This window comes from Sebastes fasciatus, chromosome 16 (genome assembly GCF_043250625.1).
Source record: "Sebastes fasciatus isolate fSebFas1 chromosome 16, fSebFas1.pri, whole genome shotgun sequence".
NCBI lineage: Eukaryota > Metazoa > Chordata > Actinopteri > Perciformes > Sebastidae > Sebastes > Sebastes fasciatus.
The window spans coordinates 32,476,423-32,497,926 of NC_133810.1; the positions used below are offsets into that span (position 1 = coordinate 32,476,423).

General features: G+C 42.3%; 1 protein-coding gene across 2 annotated transcripts; it reads right to left on the reverse strand.

Annotated features, from left to right (window-relative positions):
* Positions 1-343: 343 nt before the first annotated feature.
* Positions 344-19,679, reverse strand: sim2 (SIM bHLH transcription factor 2). Of its 2 annotated transcripts, none has more exons than XM_074610805.1 (11): positions 19,180-19,679; positions 11,920-12,002; positions 9,409-9,498; positions 8,792-8,900; positions 8,557-8,642; positions 8,006-8,205; positions 3,438-3,544; positions 3,019-3,166; positions 2,783-2,936; positions 2,341-2,641; positions 344-1,506 (listed from the first exon to the last, which is right to left on the reverse strand). In XM_074610805.1, the coding sequence occupies exons 1-11, from the start codon at positions 19,352-19,354 to the stop codon at positions 809-811; spliced, it is 2,151 nt and encodes a 716-aa protein (XP_074466906.1). In that variant the 5' UTR covers positions 19,355-19,679; the 3' UTR covers positions 344-808. The 2 variants fall into 2 exon arrangements, with proteins under 2 accessions (XP_074466906.1, XP_074466905.1); XM_074610804.1 differs by having other exon boundaries at positions 2,747-2,936.
* Positions 19,680-21,504: the final 1,825 nt, after the last annotated feature.

Sequence of the window (21,504 nt, forward strand, 5' to 3'; positions counted from 1 at the left end):
CTGAGCTCCTCACCCTCTCTCTCTAAGACTGAGCTCCTCACCCTCTCTCTCTCAGACTGAGCTCCTCATCCTCTCTCTCAGACTGAGCTCCTCTCTCTAACACTGAGCTCCTCACCCTCTCTCTCTCAGTCTGAGCTCCTCACCCTCTCTCTCTAACACTGAGCTCCTCACCCTCTCTCTCTAAGACTGAGCTCCTCACCCTCTCTCTCTAACACTGAGCTCCTCATCCTCTCTCTCAGACTGAGCTCCTCTCTCTAACACTGAGCTCCTCACCCTCTCTCTCAGACTGACCTCCTCATCCTCTCTCTGAGACTGAGACTGAGCTCAGCCACCCAACGGAGGAAGCTCATTTCGGCCGCTTGTACCCGCGATCTCATTCTTTGGGTCACTACCCAAAGCTCCTGACCAGAGGTGAGGGTTGGAACGTAGATGGAGCAGTAAATCCAGAGCTTTGCCTTCCGGCTCAGCTCCGTCTTCACCACGACGGTCCGGTGCAGCGGCCGCATAACTGCAGACGCTGCACCAAACCGCCTGTCCATCTCCCGGGAGATGGATATTTACTGACGTGTTTTATATCGTAGAACAAAACGTTAGAATCTCTTCAGCTTGTGTTTACCACAGGTCTTATTTCAGACATCGAACTAAAAACCCATTCAATAAACCCGTTGACTTCTAGACGAGGGGGCGAGGGAAGTGCTGAAACGCTGACTCATTCCGGGTTTAATACTGATTCCTGTAGCTCCGTATTGTGCGTCAAACTATCCTGCAAGAGTTGTGGCGTAAGAGTCTCCTGAGCTTCTGTCCTGGGTCACCTCTCATTAGTGATGATAACAGATGTGCCGATGTAGTGCGGGATGTCTCTGTGGCTCTCGGGCGACGAGCCGGAGCTGGGGCTGTAGGAGGCCATCTCCTTACCGTGGTAACCGTGTCCGTCCGGTATATGGCTCAGGGTGGTAAAAGGGGGGCCTTTCATAGAGCCGTGTTTGCCTAAAACCTTATGAAAGTTCAAAGACATGTAGGGAGCCTGGGCTGGAAGAGTCACCCCGACCCCCATACCTATCAACATCCTCCTGTCCTCCTCAGCAGACCGGGCCTGCAGCTCCTGGTGGCCGTCAGCAGGGGGGGGATACCCTGCAGCCGGGTGGCTGTAGGGAGCCTCCATCATACACAGCCTCCTCCTCTGCTCCAGAGCCATCTGGACCCCCCCCTGCTCAGCTTTACCCAGAACCAGGCCGCTGAGCAAAGGGCAGGACGGGGCCCGGTCTCCTCGAGGTCCCTCAGCGCCTCTAGGGTTGTTATGTTGGACCTCCTGGCCTAAAGGCTTGCTGTCCTTGGTGGCATGAGGACGGGGGTGTGGACAAACCTCTGTGGACGCCTCGCTGTGGACGAGGGCGTAGTGTTCGTAGGGTTCCTCCTTCAGCCTGCCGGTAGAATGTGGGTTTGTGCTGCTGGAACATTCGTGGTACATCTCATCGGGGTACCTCCGGTCAGCTGCCAGCACCGGGCCTGATGAGGACAAGAACATTCACAAGGTGACATTACACCAGAAGATCTACTGAGAGAGAGAGGAGGCATCATCAGGAGACACCAGTGTTTCTAACAGAGTGTGAATGAATCTGGTCTAGAGATATCTGAAGAGACTCATATTATAAGTTGTGGTATGAAGTCAATATCCAGGTCCAGGTCCAGGACCAGGTCCAGGTCCAGGTCCAGGTTGAGGACCAGGACCAGGTCCAGGTCCAGGTCCATGTCCAGGTCCACCACAATAAGTATAAGTACACATCTTCCTCTCTTCCATCCACACTGAGCCGGCATTAACACTCTCCCAAGCAGACCGATCTAAAAACCCGTCATGCATCACATGTTGAGTGGACTCCCAAAACGTGCTTTAAAATCTGGCCCATGTGCTTCCTGTTAGCAGCAATAACGTTTCTCTCTGCGGAGCCCCGTCACTTCACCAGACACGGGAAACCTCTGTTGGTCTGGAGGAGCTGCAGCAGTTATTTCTGCACAAACGTCCACTGAACATTCACTAGATATTCTCAGAGCTAAACTAACTCTTCTGCAGTGTGGAGTGAGCAGCATGCACGTGAGAGGTGGAGAGAGAGAGAGAGAGAAGGAGCGTGGTGTGTGAGTGAAGGCAGGCAGAGGAGCAGAGGAGCAGAGGAGCAGAGACTCCGGTCCTGGAGACCAAAGCTACGGTCTCCCCCGCGTCCTCCGACCGCGGCCAACACTGTTTAACAGCTTCACTAGATACAACCAAGAGGTTTTGGTGCTTCACTGGAGTTTGTGTTGGAGTCTGAGTCTGAACAGCGGAGACACACGCGAGCGAGAGTGTACCTGTGTATTTGCTGGGTGCGGGGGGGCTGCTGATGCTCCAGCCAACAGACCCTCTGCTGTGCAGCGAGCCGATGATCTGCTGAGCCAGCTGAGAGGACGGACCGGAGCCGGGCAGCTGGTTGTGAGCGTCCACATGGCGGTGGTTGTAGGGGTAGTGCAGGGTCAGGTTGTACGTGGGGCCGCAGGACACCTGGCCGGCTTCAGGGCTCAGACCGGGGCTCTTCTCCTTGCAGGGGGTCAGCGGGTACGGGGGTCTCAGTCCCCTCTGTGGAGAGCAGCCGGAGCGGTCCGACTGGAACTGCTACCCAGAAACCAACAGCACAGAGAAGGTTACTGTGTTCTCACACTTCACATTATCTCCTTTAAGATTCAACATGTTCCATCAGAACGCTGTGAAAACATTCACCTGGGGTTTACTCAGTAAGCCAACAGGAAGTCCCACCTCAGAGTACGGAGCTGCTCGCAGTTTGGTCTTCATCTTCACTGCTTTGGTTCGGAGCTGTTTGCGTTGATCCAGAGAGGAAGTCAGACTGAGTCCGGGCTTGGTGGCCTGACTCTGGTCTTCAGACAGCTGCAGCTCCTTCCCCTCGACGTCACTGTGAGCAGACAGGCAGCGCTGTGAGTCTCTGTACTGGTTTAACTGGAGGCGTTACACGGAGGATCACTTGTCCTACTCACGTGAGGACGTAGTTCACGCTGACAATACAGTGAGGTCTGGAGGAGCGGCTGTTGTGGACGATGGTGGCGTAGCTCTGCACCCACACCCAGCCTCCGTGCTTGGATAACATGCGGTAGTACTTAGTGGTGACCTGACCCTTCACCAGTACTACAGGAGACACAGAGACCAGGGTCAGAGAGTCACACAGGAAGTCCTCTTTCTATAACCAGCGTCATTCAGACAAACTACAACAGGAACCTTACACCTCAGTAACATCACACAACACTGACATATCGTTTTAGTTTATATGGTGAACTTGAGATGCGTACTGACGCCTCCAGCAGTTACAGAGCAGCTTGCTGCTGTTCTGAGCCATTACATTCATCACTCTATTTACCCTCCAACCAACCAAGTCTGACTGAGGATCTGGAGGACTCACATAAATGGTGAGCGTAGCGTAGATGGAAGACGTCGCAGGCGTGGACGTGGTGGTAGAGAGTCTTCTCTATCAGGTCCTGAGGCTCGTAGCCGGTCAGCTCGGCCACCCTGACTCCAGCACACGGGAGACACGACACAAGACAACAGTCAGCAGTGAGACACACACATCATACAGTCATGTTCATCAACAGTCAGAGATACACACATCATACAGTCATGTTCAGATAACAGTCAGAGATACACACATCATACAGTCATGTTCAGACAACAGTCAGAGATACACACATCATACAGTCATGTTCAGACAACAGTCAGAGATACACACATCATACAGTCATGTTCAGACAACAGTCAGAGATACACACATCATACAGTCATGTTCAGACAACAGTCAGAGATACACACATCATACAGTCATGTTCAGACAACAGTCAGAGATACACACATCATACAGTCATGTTCAGATAACAGTCAGAGATACACACATCATACAGTCATGTTCAGACAACAGTCAGAGATACACACATCATACAGTCATGTTCAGATAACAGTCAGCAGATACACACATCATACAGTCATGTTCAGACAACAGTCAGAGATACACACATCATACAGTCATGTTCAGACAACAGTCAGAGATACACACATCATACAGTCATGTTCAACCAACAGTCAGAGATACACACATCATACAGTCATGTTCAGATAACAGTCAGAGATACACACATCATACAGTCATGTTCAGATAACAGTCAGAGATACACACATCATACAGTCATGTTCAGACAACAGTCAGAGATACACACATCATACAGTCATGTTCAGACAACAGTCAGAGATACACACATCATACAGTCATGTTCAGATAACAGTCAGAGATACACACATCATACAGTCATGTTCAACCAACAGTCAGAGATACACACATCATACAGTCATGTTCAGACAACAGTCAGAGATACACACATCATACAGTCATGTTCAGACAACAGTCAGAGATACACACATCATACAGTCATGTTCAGACAACAGTCAGAGATACACACATCATACAGTCATGTTCAGACAACAGTCAGAGATACACACATCATACAGTCATGTTCAGACAACAGTCAGAGATACACACATCATACAGTCATGTTCAGACAACAGTCAGAGATACACACATCATACAGTCATGTTCAGATAACAGTCAGCAGATACACACATCATACAGTCATGTTCAGATAACAGTCAGAGATACACACATCATACAGTCATGTTCAGATAACAGTCAGAGATACACACATCATACAGTCATGTTCAGACAACAGTCAGAGATACACACATCATACAGTCATGTTCAGATAACAGTCAGAGATACACACATCATACAGTCATGTTCAGATAACAGTCAGCAGATACACACATCATACAGTCATGTTCAGACAACAGTCAGCAGATACACACATCATACAGTCATGTTCAGATAACAGTCAGAGATACACACATCATACAGTCATGTTCAACCAACAGTCAGAGATACACACATCATACAGTCATGTTCAGATAACAGTCAGAGATACACACATCATACAGTCATGTTCAGATAACAGTCAGCAGATACACACATCATACAGTCATGTTCAGACAACAGTCAGAGATACACACATCATACAGTCATGTTCAGACAACAGTCAGAGATACACACATCATACAGTCATGTTCAGATAACAGTCAGCAGATACACACATCATACAGTCATGTTCAGATAACAGTCAGCAGATACACACATCATACAGTCATGTTCAGACAACAGTCAGAGATACACACATCATACAGTCATGTTCAACCAACAGTCAGAGATACACACATCATACAGTCATGTTCAGACAACAGTCAGAGATACACACATCATACAGTCATGTTCAGATAACAGTCAGAGATACACACATCATACAGTCATGTTCAGACAACAGTCAGCAGATACACACATCATACAGTCATGTTCAGATAACAGTCAGAGATACACACATCATACAGTCATGTTCAGATAACAGTCAGCAGATACACACATCATACAGTCATGTTCAGACAACAGTCAGAGATACACACATCATACAGTCATGTTCAGACAACAGTCAGAGATACACACATCATACAGTCATGTTCAGATAACAGTCAGAGATACACACATCATACAGTCATGTTCAACCAACAGTCAGAGATACACACATCATACAGTCATGTTCAGATAACAGTCAGAGATACACACATCATACAGTCATGTTCAGACAACAGTCAGAGATACACACATCATACAGTCATGTTCAGACAACAGTCAGAGATACACACATCATACAGTCATGTTCAGATAACAGTCAGCAGATACACACATCATACAGTCATGTTCAGATAACAGTCAGCAGATACACACATCATACAGTCATGTTCAGACAACAGTCAGAGATACACACATCATACAGTCATGTTCAACCAACAGTCAGAGATACACACATCATACAGTCATGTTCAGACAACAGTCAGAGATACACACATCATACAGTCATGTTCAGACAACAGTCAGAGATACACACATCATACAGTCATGTTCAGACAACAGTCAGAGATACACACATCATACAGTCATGTTCAGATAACAGTCAGAGATACACACATCATACAGTCATGTTCAGACAACAGTCAGCAGATACACACATCATACAGTCATGTTCAGATAACAGTCAGAGATACACACATCATACAGTCATGTTCAGATAACAGTCAGCAGATACACACATCATACAGTCATGTTCAGACAACAGTCAGAGATACACACATCATACAGTCATGTTCAGACAACAGTCAGAGATACACACATCATACAGTCATGTTCAGATAACAGTCAGAGATACACACATCATACAGTCATGTTCAACCAACAGTCAGAGATACACACATCATACAGTCATGTTCAGATAACAGTCAGAGATACACACATCATACAGTCATGTTCAGACAACAGTCAGAGATACACACATCATACAGTCATGTTCAGATAACAGTCAGCAGATACACACATCATACAGTCATGTTCAGATAACAGTCAGAGATACACACATCATACAGTCATGTTCAGACAACAGTCAGCAGATACACACATCATACAGTCATGTTCAGATAACAGTCAGAGATACACACATCATACAGTCATGTTCAGATAACAGTCAGCAGATACACACATCATACAGTCATGTTCAGATAACAGTCAGAGATACACACATCATACAGTCATGTTCAGATAACAGTCAGCAGATACACACATCATACAGTCATGTTCAGACAACAGTCAGAGATACACACATCATACAGTCATGTTCAGATAACAGTCAGAGATACACACATCATACAGTCATGTTCAGATAACAGTCAGAGATACACACATCATACAGTCATGTTCAACCAACAGTCAGAGATACACACATCATACAGTCATGTTCAGATAACAGTCAGCAGATACACACATCATACAGTCATGTTCAGATAACAGTCAGAGATACACACATCATACAGTCATGTTCAGATAACAGTCAGAGATACACACATCATACAGTCATGTTCAGATAACAGTCAGAGATACACACATCATACAGTCATGTTCAGATAACAGTCAGAGATACACACATCATACAGTCATGTTCAGATAACAGTCAGAGATACACACATCATACAGTCATGTTCAACCAACAGTCAGAGATACACACATCATACAGTCATGTTCAGACAACAGTCAGCAGATACACACATCATACAGTCATGTTCAGATAACAGTCAGAGATACACACATCATACAGTCATGTTCAGATAACAGTCAGAGATACACACATCATACAGTCATGTTCAGATAACAGTCAGCAGATACACACATCATACAGTCATGTTCAGATAACAGTCAGAGATACACACATCATACAGTCATGTTCAGATAACAGTCAGCAGATACACACATCATACAGTCATGTTCAGATAACAGTCAGCAGATACACACATCATACAGTCATGTTCAGACAACAGTCAGAGATACACACATCATACAGTCATGTTCAGATAACAGTCAGCAGATACACACATCATACAGTCATGTTCAGATAACAGTCAGAGATACACACATCATACAGTCATGTTCAGATAACAGTCAGCAGATACACACATCATACAGTCATGTTCAGATAACAGTCAGCAGATACACACATCATACAGTCATGTTCAGATAACAGTCAGAGATACACACATCATACAGTCATGTTCAGATAACAGTCAGAGATACACACATCATACAGTCATGTTCAGACAACAGTCAGAGATACACACATCATACAGTCATGTTCAGACAACAGTCAGAGATACACACATCATACAGTCATGTTCAGATAACAGTCAGCAGATACACACATCATACAGTCATGTTCAGACAACAGTCAGCAGTGAGATTGATTACTTGTGATGTTCTATATTCATTCAGGGATCATCATGACGTCATGATGTCATCATCTCTCTATCTAGCTGCTCAGTCGAGCGTCTGTCTCTCACCTCGTGTCCAGGAAGATGAGTTTGAGGTCCAGGCTGGCCCGGAACATGAACATGTTGCTGTGCAGTTTGATCTCGGTGACGCCGCTGGGGGGCAGCGAGTGACCGACCGCCACCAGACCCACAGTCTGATAACTGGACTCATACAGCGCCATGTCCATCATGTACTGACGCACCTTCAGGTAGCCGCTGCAGTGGATGACCTGGGAGACCAGATATATCATCACGTCATTCAGAGGGACAGTTAAAGCTTGTTTTAAACACGTCTAATCATTATGTTTGATTGGTCCCTGGTTCTCTGCTCGCCGTTTCAAACAGGAAACAGTGTGGCGGCGTGCTCGTAAACTCCCTGTTATATATGTTATGTTATGTTATATCACCGCTGAACCTCCTTTAATATCAGAACTAGATCTCCTAGGTTGACAGCTCTGTCCAAGTCTCATGAGCCGGACGCGTCTCGCTGGACGGGCTCATTTGCATAAAGACTATTCCCGCCTTTTCATTTTGAAAGAGCAACAGCTAACGAGGAAACTCCAACACTCGGCTGTACCTACTTTATATCCTCCACATGTGAGTCCAGCGTTTCGTTTAGCGAGGACACACTTCATCCTCAAGAAGAAGGAGCGCTCCATTTCATACTCTGTCACACAGACACACATTACAGAGGCATCGTTCACAGGTTAGAGACAGTAACAGTCATAGAACAGGAACATGTATTACACCTGAGATGATCTACATCATCTCTGATCAGTATGTGTGATGACGTGCACGAGAGCCAGGGAGTACCACCTGGAGAGAAGTGGTGGTGTGGAGGCTGGCAGAGACCGAGCACTGCCGTCATCTCATCGTGGTCCGACGGGTGGATGTACTCAAATATACTGTTTCCTGTCAGCTCCACCTGCAGCACACACACAGACACGCACACACACACACACACACACACACAGACACGCACACACACACACACACACACACACACACACACACACAGACACGCACACACACACACACACACACACACACACACACACACACACACACAGACACGCACACACACACACACACACACACACACACACAGACACGCACACACACACACACACACACACACACAGACACGCACACACACACACACACACACACACACACACACACACACACACACACACACACACACACACACACACACACACACACACACACACTATCATCATGTGATCAGCTGCATCACAACTAACCAACCACAATCTAAGACCAAACATAGATCTGTACTGAATCCATGAATGTGTGTGTGTGTGCACATTACTTGTTATGTGTAACATGCTCTTATTATATTTATATATTAAATATAATATATTGTTATATTATACTGAGGGGAAGGAGGCGGGGTGGGGGGGGGGTCGTACCTGGGACAGGCCGAGGTGGACTGATGCTGTTTCAGAGATGTACATGATTTTACCGTCAGAGGCGACGACGAACACGAAGCCGTCCAGAGTCTGAGGAGAGCAACAGTTACTCTTTAACTCTAATTTAATAATGAATATTTACAGTTATTATGTGCCGTTACATGTGCCCATATGATGTAAGAAGGGATGGTTCCGTTATTCTGAGTATCTGTTCTTATGCAGCAATTTAGCATTTGAGCTGACTGACTTTTATTAAGCCTCTTTATTTTTCATTTTTTATTAAGATACACATTTAGGACTATACTATATGTCTTTATACATATATTTAAAACAATATGTGATATAAATGAGTAGTAAAAATAAATAATTCCCGGTGTGAACTCTGTAATTATTAATAATCAGCAGCTCGTTGTGTTTTCATGTTGTGCTGTTGAGAGAATAATCTGAGTGTCTCCTGTTGACTCAGTGACGTACAGGAACAAACCCTTTAAATCTAATATTATATCTACTTATTTCAGTGAAAAATGAGCTTTGACTTATTAAACTATTAAAGTGAAAAATCCTGTCAGTGCACAGTTTTCACTTATAACTACAAGATGAGCAGCTACATTTATTAAACAGTGACAGTATGGAGTCATAACTGAACCACGCATCATGACTCTGACTCTCCATCGTGTTGGTTCTTGTTTCAGAGCTGCTATAAATGTAACTGTGACTGATACTGCATACAATAATACTACTACTACTAATAATAATGAATATGTGTATGTATTATAATAATTCATTATTTGAATAACCTAGAACATGTATGTAAATGTTGTATTGAGCTCCAGATAACGGGGTTAGTGTGTGACAGCAGACGGAGTCAAGAATGTAAAATATAATAAATATAATAAAAGGATGGAGAGCTGACGGAGGAATCTGAAAGAGGAGAAATACATTTACTGGTATACTGAATGTAATAATATACTATACTATACTATATATAACTATACTACAAACAGCAGTAGCTGTTTGTAGTATAGTTACTAAAATGTTAAAAAAGAGGAGAGGTGTGATGAAATGTCCATCTGTCCTTGGATCCAAGCTTCTCGATCAAGTCCTGCAGGGGACTCCCTCCCTTCACCCTCCACCCTCCGTGTCCTCCACCCTCCGTGTCCTCCACCCTCCATGTCCTCCACCCGTCCCGCCTTCACCCTCCTCCCTCCTCCCTCCGTGTCCTCCTCCCTCCTCCCTCCGTGTCCTCCACCCGTCCCGCCTTCACCCTCCTCCCTCCGTGTCCTCCTCACTCCTACCTCCTCCCTCCTCCCTCCGTGTCCTCCTCCCTCCTCCCTCCTCCTTCCTCCCTCCAGCCTCCACCCTCCGTTTCCTCCACCCTCCTTCCTCCTCCCTCCTCCCTCCACCCTCCACCCTCCTTCCTCCTTCCTCCTCCCTCCACCCTCCACCCTCCGTGTCCTCCTCCCTCCACCCTCCACCCTCCACCCTCCACCCTCCTCCCTCCACCCTCCACCCTCCGTGTCCTCCTCCCTCCAGCTTCCACCGCGCCTTTCCTTCTCCCACTGAGGAACGCAGCAAGTTACCAAAATACCAAAATACCCAGAAAGCATCTGCGGAGCTGCGTTGCTCACCGTGACGCACCGACAGTCCAACACCATGAGAGAGCTCAGCCCACACAGTGGAGCCCACAGCTCTGCCCTACGGCAGTCTACAGTAGCCTCCCTGATTTACATCTATGTGTGATATTATCTAACAAAGCTCAGCTTACTGCTCTGGTAACACTTTATAAGAATAAGGATCCTGATCTGAACTAAAGACTCATCATGATTTAATGCATGATTTAATGATGAATCATGACTTCCTGTCGCTCACTAACAAATACTAATAAATGGTCTTAATGGTAAAGTCACATTTAGCCCACAGACTATTTACTGCTGTTTGCTGACTAGTAGAAGCGTCCAGTATAATGTGGTCCAGAGCCTCAGCATCATGCAGCACATCCCAGTATATTCAGAGCCTACAGCATCATGCAGCACATCCCAGTATATTCAGAGCCTCAGCATCATGCAGCACATCCCAGTATATTCAGAGCCTCAGCATCATGCAGCACATCCCAGTATATTCAGAGCCTCAGTCTCATGCAGCACATCCCAGTATATTCAGAGCCTCAGCATCATGCAGCACATCCCAGTATATTCAGAGCCTCAGCATCATGCAGCACATCCCAGTATATTCAGAGCCTCAGCATCATGCAGCACATCCCAGTATATTCAGAGACTACAGCATCATGCAGCACATCCCAGTATATTCAGAGCCTCAGCATCATGCAGCACATCCCAGTATATTCAGAGCCTCAGCATCATGCAGCACATCCCAGTATATTCAGAGCCTCAGCATCATGCAGCACATCCCAGTATATTCAGAGCCTCAGCATCATGCAGCACATCCCAGTATATTCAGAGCCTACAGCAGAGAGAAGAGGAGCAGACTGTTTGCTGTTTGCTGTTTGCTGACCTGTAAAAGGTGGGAGCCCAGTTCTTTAGCCATGCCGTCCAGAGGACTGAACCTCGACGTCTGACCCCATCCATCACCCAGACCTGCAGAGAGACACAGACAGACAGACAGACAGACAGACACGGTGAGACAGTCAGGGGGACACAGACAGAGACTCCATCTATCATCATGCAAGAGACAAATACTCAGAGAGATAGAGACACAGTCGCTGGGCGTTCACACCAAACATGCACATCTGACATCGTGCACATCAAGAGCATTATTTCTGCTGCACTCTCTTCAGGTTCTAAATTTAATTATATATATATATATATAAATTGTATTAAATTATTACATTATTAAATTAATAAATAATAATAATTTAATAAACAAATTAATAAAAAAAAAAAAAAAATTTTTAATTTAATAAAAAATAATACAAATGTAATGTAATAAATTAATAATAATTAAATTATATATATATATATATATAAAATCTGAATATATCAGAGAAGATGTAGTTGGAAATTACATATATATTTTTTTTAAACAAATAAACATCATATATATATATATATATATATATATATATATTAGATTCATACATATATACGTACTATGAAAGGGTGGAAAAAGAAGAAGAAGAAAAAAACATTAATTTGATTTGCCAAATTTTAAAATACAAAACAAGGTTGCCAGATCTTTTTATTTTTATTTATTTAACCTTTATGAGATTAAAAATCTCTTTATTTCAAAAACAAAATCTTGTTTTTCTAATCTCTTTAATTGATGTTCTACCAGGAGTTCGTCTGCTGTAGCTGCTGAGCGTCGGTGAGACGGTGGTTCAGTCTGTTTCCATGTGAGGACAATCCGTCCTCAGAGAGCTGCAGTGTTCTTCCAGCTCTCCGGGGAAACGGCCCAAACCGTACCGTCAGAGCTCATGATATTTAGTTTAATTAACTTTACTCAGCATCTGGTCTGTGTCATAAACAACACATACAGTATAGCCTTGTCTGTCAGGGAGCACGTTCACATGCACAACCACTGCTTCTGCTACACGTCTTCAGGGATATGATATGGAACATAATACATTATTCATATCTCTTAGTCAGGGTTCTTCGTCTGTAAAGTGTCTTTGACTCCTGTCTGTCATTCCTCTGTTGATCTGCAGCTATTATACATACACTGCATTACAATTAATACAGCAACGTGTGTGTGACAGCTGAACAGCAGACCATATACTGTATATATATATATATATATATATGTATTGTATGATGTCCATGATTTGATGTAGAGAAACTTTCTCCAATAACAGCATGAATAAAATACTGAAGTTTCAATAACTGGCAGTATGTTAGAAGAACATGTGACTGAATGAGAGGATGAATTTAGGATGTGAATTGTTACAAATCAAAAGCATTTCTATCTTCTCTTCAACTGATCACAGGTAACTACACCTGTGCACATACATGCTCAGTATCCTGCTTATGATCATATGTGTGTCGGTCATGTGTAGGCTGATCTAGGTGCAGCATGTCTCTGATTGTTACGCAGCGCTGTGAGGAGATAACCATCTTTCACCTTCCACCTTTCACCTCTCACCTGTCACCTTTCACCTTTCACCTGTCACCTTTCACCTGTCAGCTTTCACCTTTCACCTCTCACCTGTCACCTTTCACCTTTCACCTGCCACCTGTCAGCTTTCACCTTTCACCTTTCACCTTTCACCTGCCACCTGTCAGCTTTCACCTTTCACCTCTCACCTGTCACCTTTCACCTCTCACCTTTCACCTTTCATCTTCCACCTTTCCCCTGTCACCTCTCACCTGTCAGCTTTCACCTTTCACCTGTCCCGTCCCCTGTCCCCTTTCACCTGTCACCTGTCACCTGTCCCCTGTCACCTTTCACCTTTCACCTATCACCTTTCACCTTTCACCTTTCACCTGTCTTCTTTCGCCTTTCACCTTTCACCTGTCACCTTTCACCTTTCACCTTTCACCTTTCACCTGTCTTCTTTCGCCTTTCACCTTTCACCTTTCACCTGTCACCTTTCACCTTTCACCTTTCACCTGTCTTCTTTCGCCTGTCACCTCTCACCTGTCGCCTTTCGCCTTTCGCCTTTCGCCTTTCGCCTTTCGCCTTTCGCCTTTCACCTTTCCCCTGTCACCTTTCACCTTTCACCTTCCCCCTTTCACCTTTCACCTTCCACATGACCCTCACTGAGTCTCTGCTGTCCTCTACCTCCTCTGGTTCCCTGTTCTAACGGGTTCTCCTCTGGTTCCCTGTTCTAACGGCTTCTCCTCTGGTTCCCTGTTCTAACGGGTTCCCCTCTGGTTCTCTGTTCTCTGGCGGCTGTGGCTCAGAGGGTAGAGCAGGTTGTCCACCAATCGGAAGGTCGGTGGTTCGATCCCCGGCTGCTCCGGGTCACATGTCGATGTGTCCTTGAGCAAGACACTTAACCCCAAATTGCTCCCGGAGGCATAGCCATCGGTGTGTGAATGAGTATTTAGATTAAATCCTGATGGGCAAAGTTGGCACCTTAGTAGCCTCTGCCATCAGTGTATGAATGTGTGTGTGAATGGGTGAATACTGACATGTAGTGTAAAGCGCTTTGAGTGGTCGGAAGACTAGAAAAGCGCTATATAAGTCCAAGTCCAAGTCCATCCATTCTAACGGGTTCTCCTCTGGTTCCCTGTTCTAACGGGTTCTCCTCTGGTTCATATGGCTCATGTCATTTCCAGATTAGTAATCAGTCTCTGAGGTTAAGAGTGTTCTCACAGCAGCATTTCAACGCTCCAACGTTTTCACACCCGATTACAGTCTGACTCACTGAAACAGGTTTGTATTTGTGTTTTGTAAAGTTATTATTTATTATCTATCCACATGGTGGAGTTAATAACTAGCGACGGTCCTCTGAATCTTTATTTCTACTGCGTCTCGCTGTGGGACACAACACTGAGCCGTGCTTTGTGGAACATGCCAATAGCCTGAACGGCATCTCCGTTTCTCGGGATACGTTTTTCCACTTTGTGCTTCAGGCCGAGGAAAAGATAATATTTGCATAACAGCTGGAAACAAAGAAACTATTGGAGGAAACAGAAGGTTGTGTGATCACCTGATCAGGAAGGACTGACATGTTATAGAGCCTGACACCATTCATTTAAACTCTCCTTTTCCATAATCCACGCTGGCGTTCAGAGAGCCCCGTGTCTGCTGTGCTGCTCCACACACACTGTGTCATACTGTCATCCAGCTCCAAGGGTCAACGACGGGATGTCTCTGCTTACTGAACTGTCAGCGAGGGTTTAACATCACCAGGTGTTACGTTTGACTTGTCAGTGTCATAAACGGGATGTTTTCATCCAGCTGAGGCCGATCCACAATCAGCTGCTTCTGGCTGCATAAAACTAAACAGTCAAAGTGCTCCAAAAATAAAAGTATGCTTGAGTATATTATAACATATCACAGAGTGGAATATTATCAACTATTCTATACAAGGGACGGACTTCTTTAAAAGATAAATAAACATATATTTAAATGATAAAATCCTCTCATTAAGACAGATTTTTTATTGGATATAAAATATTTCATTTCTATTGAAGGTTGAGCTGAAAGAACAAACAGAATATCAGAACAGTAGTTCTGCTCAACAGCTCAGTTTGTTGGATAAATTCTGCTGTAGTTTCATATCAGAGCTGCTGATGTTGGCACTGAAGGATTATGAGTGTTACTGAATGCAAAATGCTGAATTAGGGCTGTAAAGAAAAAGGACATGAAACCACCAAGATGCTCAATCTGCATCTATAGTTGGAGAGAAATGAGCTTCATAAATGAACATTTCAGAGGTCAGAGTAGAGAAGTAATAGAGTACTTCTACTCTTCTACTCATTCTCAAACTGTCATTTTAATAAAGTCTTCAGGTAAACAGGATACTTGTTTTAGAAAATGCTAAATATATTTTAGATGTAAAATCTTTGACCTCAGCAGTAACTAATATAACTTGAGCTGTGAGAGATGTAGAGAAACACTGAACTAAAACACTAAAACAGAGTCTGAAGACATCGTTTCTTATTATTATTCACACGCACCGCTGGCTGCTTTGGGGCCTCATGGAGGGAACAAGTGGCCCGGGCTGCTGGCGCTGAGGCCCGGTAGGTAGTTAGCTAGTGAGTGCGTCAACGGACAGAGAGGCGCTGCACGGTGGAGCATGGTGATGTAGGGTGGCGCACGGTGATGCGCGGTGGAGCACGGTGATGTAGGGTGGCGCACGGTGCTGCACGGTGGCGCACGGGGATGCACGGTGATGCACGGTGGAGCACGGTGGCGCACGGTGATGCACGGTGTCGCACGGTGGTAGACGGTGGCGCACGGTGATGCATGGTGATGCACGGTGATGCACGGTGGCGCACGGTGATGCACGGTGGCGCACGGTGATGCACGGTGATGCACGGTGCTGCAAGGTGGAGAACGGTGGCGCACGGTGCTGCACGGTGGCGCACGGTGATGCACGGTGGCGCACGGTGGTAAACGGCGGCGGCTCCGCTGGACTCGGACCGGACCGGACCGGGTGGCCCGGTGGCCACAGAGGGCCGCTCTGTGTTCACTCTGTGTTCACTCTGTGTGTTAAGTCTGTGTGTTCACTGTGACTTTATGAGTGATGACAGAGAGGAAGGGTTCTGTTTGGCTGCTCTCTAACCCCTCTAACCTGCGCCGCTGCAGCTGGATGCGGACTAATGAAATAATTCACCTTGATGAATGAGAGACGCGCTTAAAGTCGACATCAGCTTTTAATCAGCGCGGGAAACAGCGCGGGAAAACAAGCTCAACACTTCGATGACACCATAATTAACCAAACAGGTTTAACAGCCCGGAGATTATGATGGAGTGAACTTTCCCTCTCACTACTACTCACTATACTGCCACGAGGACGGAGGACGGAAATAACACAAATAAAAGAATAAAACGGTTATTATGATGATGATGATGATTATTATTATTGTTTTTATAGCTTTCAGAGAAAATGTTTAATGTGGTAAAAAGTCTCTGAGAGAAACGAGCAGCAGATTCTGAAACACTCAGAGTGATATTTAATTTTTAACTTCAACTTTTTAAAAGTTGATTTTAAACTTAATTCACTATGTCAGCTTTTTTTAAATTACTATTACTATTTTTACAAATACTAATAAATGTATTATAATCTATTAACCGGCTGGTATTTCTGTTTTTCCATTTAATATTCTAGTTATTTTCATTTGTAAATTATTAATACGGATGTTTCACTTTTTAATCAACAATGAGAAGTCATATGATAAATTATTTATTACCATTATTAAATCAATTTAATACTTTACAAATGATGCCTTATATAATATAATATATATATATAATATTATATAAAGCAGAAGTCGACCAAAGAGGAGTGTTTGGATCTATTTCTATATTTCTATAGTCCACATTTACATTTTCTCCTTTTTACTACAAACAGTTTAAAGAGATGAAAACTCTTTATTATTTATATATTATTTATCTATTATTTATATATTATTCATATATTTATATTATATATATATTTATATATTATTATAGGACAGTATGCAGCGCGTTATTTCTTCTAAAGGAGTTCTTTATTCCGGAGCAGCTCAACTTTCTCTATAATTAAAACTAAAATATGTTGTTATATTATTTATTGTATTATATTTCAGCGGTTTGTGATAAATGCAATAAACTGAAGAAAGGTTTTAATATTTAAACTCTGATATATATTTTCATAATAATCTGATGAAGTAAAAATGTTCGATGATTAAAATGATTTTGTGAAAGTTAATGAACTGACTATTATAATAATATAACTATTATAAAACATATGGAGCGTTTCTGACACATTTATTTAATGTTTTACACTGCAAACATTTAAATATGCTTAATTCACTACTACATAAATACTACATATATATACTACAAGTACTACACATATACTACATATATACTACATGTACTACACTGTTCATAATGTCCCAGTTAAATACCAGTAAAGAACCTTTATGTGTGTTTAGGTTAACCTTTATGTTACTGTAAAATTAACATTATTATACTGTCACTATTTACAGCTTTGTACTGTTAATGAACAATACTGTTTTATTTAATTAATGTCACAGTATTTTACAGTTAATTTACTGTTTAAAGATTCATTATAAAACTGTTTATCACCTTTCTTTTACATTATCTTACTGATTTGTTTTAATGCACTATTTGTTTTTTACATACATTTTAATAAACATTATGTTGTGCCTATAGATGAATAGACTTATCAGGTTACAGACATAGGAATACTCACACTAAATACAATTAAAGGTTGTTAGGAGAAAGGCTCTAATAGACTTGTTGTGTGTCTCTAGCTGCTACAAGCACAGAATGCAAAATGAATTACTGTTAATACAAAAGAAAACCTGTTAAATTAATTATATTATAATTATAATGCATTCTTAATAAACATCCCTTTCCTGCTGATCAGCTGTCTAAAGTCTCATCAGTAACAGCTTCATGCAGGATTGGTTGAGTTCTGGGACCTGATCTGCTCATGTGAGGCTTGTTCATTAAACATGATTATAAAATATAATAATAAAATATATAAAATATAATAAATAATGAGCTCACATGTTGTTCTGGTTTCATTCTGTGCTTGTAGCAGCTAGAGACACACAACAAGTCTATTACAGCCTTTAATTGTATTTAGTGTGACTGTTCCTATGTCTGTAACCTGATAAGTCTATTCATCTACAGGCACAAAATAATGTTTATTAAAATGTATGTAAAAAATAAATAGTGCATTAAAACAAATCAGTAAGATAATGACAGCTGTGAAATTAATTAAATAAAACAGTATTGTTCATTAACAGTACAAAGCTGTAAATAGTGACAGTATAATAATGTTAATTTGACAGTAACATAAAGGTTAACCTAAACACACATAAAGGTTCTTTACTGGTATTTTACTGGGACATTATGAACAGTGTAGCTTGTTTTTATTTTCTAATCTTTAATGTTTTAATGTTTTTATAACTGTTTTATTTATGTCTTAATGTTCTTTTGCATTTAGTCACAATGTTCTTGAATGTTTCTGTAAAGCACTTTGAGTTGTTGCTGAGATGCGCTCTGCAGAGAAAGCTGCCTCACTACAGGCCTTGTTATAGTTCCTACCTGTGGATACATATATATATATATATGTATATATATATATATGTATATATGTGTATATATGTGTGTATATAGTGTTCCTACCGGCTGGCAGGACGTTCCTCATCCGGAGGTAGCTGCTGGTGAGCCGGATGATGGAGGCCTTGTCCAGCTGGGAGGTGATGGCTGATGGAAGAGGCAGCAGCTTCGCCAGCTCGTAGAACTCTCCGTTCTCCTTCTCTCTGCGGGTCTTCGCAGCGTTCTTACATTTCTCCTTCATCCTCTCCAAGTGAATGGTTAATTAATGATTCTGATTAATGATGATCTCCTTCATCCTCTCTGGAGAGGTTCAGGTCATCCTGTGGAGGGTCAGATTAATGAGGATTCTGATGCGTAAACGTGTAGAAGTGTCCAGACTGAACCTCATGGAACAAACACAGAGGAGTTACTGAGAGGAGAGAGGAACATCCAGGAACATCCCTTAATAATGTCCCTTAATGTCCCTTAATAAAGACACTTAATGTCCCTTAATAAAGACACTTAATGTCCCTTAAAGTCCCTTAAAGCCACACTGAGATAAAGTCAGAGCCGGTTCTCCATCAGCCGCTCAGACCCGAACATGTCCAACCCAGCAGTCCATCAGCGGCTCCTTCAACAGTCCAGCAGATAAACTCCCCGTCCTCTCCCGGTGTTCTCCCGGTGTTCTCCCGGTGCTCTCCCGGTGCTGAGGGTTGATCCAGTCTCAGTCTCTCCGGACGCAGCGCAGTCTCTCGGTCACCGGAGAGGAAACTAACGGAACACTAACACACCAAGTTATCAAGTTATCAGAGGCGGGTTGTGACCCAACAGAACCGAACTACAGATACAGATACAGAGACCCGAACCGAACCGAACCGAACCGAACCGAACCCAACCGAACTGAACTGAACTCAACACCCCTCAGACCACCTCTCTCTCTCTCTCTCTGTCTGTCTGTCTGTCTGTCTGCGCGCCTGGGCGTCTCTCTGTGTGTGTGTGTGTGTGTGTGTGTGTGTGTGTGTGTGTGTGTGTGTGTGTGTGCGTGTGTGGTTGTGCGTGTGTCGGCTGCAGGCTACAATATTTACAGATATTAAGAAAATATAATTAAAACAAAATAAATTCAACAAATACATGTTTTTGCTTTTATATATATATATATATATATATATATACTGTATATATATATAAATACTGTATATACTGTATATATACAGTATTTATATATATATACTGTATATATATATATATATATACTGTATATATATATAAATACTGTATATATATAAATACTGTATATATATAAATACTGTATATATACAGTATTTATATATATATACTGTATATATATATACAGTATATATATACAGTATTTATATATATACTGTATTTATATATATATACAGTATATATATACAGTATATATATATACAGTATTTATATATATACACTGTATATATATTTATATATATACACTGTATATATATATAAATACTATACAGTATTTATATATATATACACTGTATATATATATAAATACTATACAGTATTTATATATATATACACTGTATATATATATATACTGTATAGTATTTATATATATATACAGTATATATACAGTATATATATACAGTATTTATATATATACAGTGTATATATATATATACACTGTATATATATATAAATACTATACAGTATATATATATATATACAGTGTATATATATATATATACAGTGTATATATATATATATACACTGTATATATATATAAGTGCATAAGTGCACTTTAGACTGAGTTAGTGGAGTGACTCTGCACTAAACTCATTTTTAACAGTCTCTTCTGCTCTTGTTTAATAGTCCCATATCTCAGCTGTTATTCTGCACTATATTCACTTTTAACAGTTTTCTTCATCTCCTTGTATTTTTATATCTGGTATATGTTTTTGTACTTTGCACTACTAACTTTTTTACTGCCTTTTTACGAACATGTTTTGCACCATGGAACTGTGATGCTGGAAACTGGAATTTCCCTCTGGATCAATAAAGTTACTATCTATATCTATATAGATATATATATTATAGAGCTACTTCTGGGTCAGCTGTAGGCTCCTATAGGCTATAACCTGTAACCTGTAGCCTGTAGGCTGTAGGCTGTAGGCTCCTATAGGCTATAACCTGTAACCTGTAACCTGTAGCCTGTAGGCTGTAGGCTGTTCTACAGCGTCTCTGTTTATTGATTAATGTGACGGATTCAGGCTTTCATTCTGTAAATGGAGGAAAACAGGTCAAACATGATTCAAGTTAAAGTTAAACTGTTTTAAACATGAAACATTTACTGCATCCTTTCATCAAATAGTCTACATGTTATTCTATGTGATTGTATGTGATTGTATGTGATTGTATGTTATTGTATGT

What these genes read in the sequence shown, in the direction of transcription:
- sim2 (XM_074610804.1), bottom strand. Translation starts at nt 19,354, where the DNA reads ATGAAGGAGAAATGTAAGAACGCTGCGAAGACCCGCAGAGAGAAGGAG. An exon ending in TCACATGTGGAGGATATAAA is followed by an intron (nt 8,206 to 8,556) that starts GTAGGTACAGCC and finishes CTGGTCTCCCAG; the next exon opens with GTCATCCACTGCAGCGGCTA. An exon ending in CGCACCCAGCAAATACACAG is followed by an intron (nt 1,507 to 2,340) that starts GTACACTCTCGC and finishes TGTCCTCATCAG; the next exon opens with GCCCGGTGCTGGCAGCTGAC.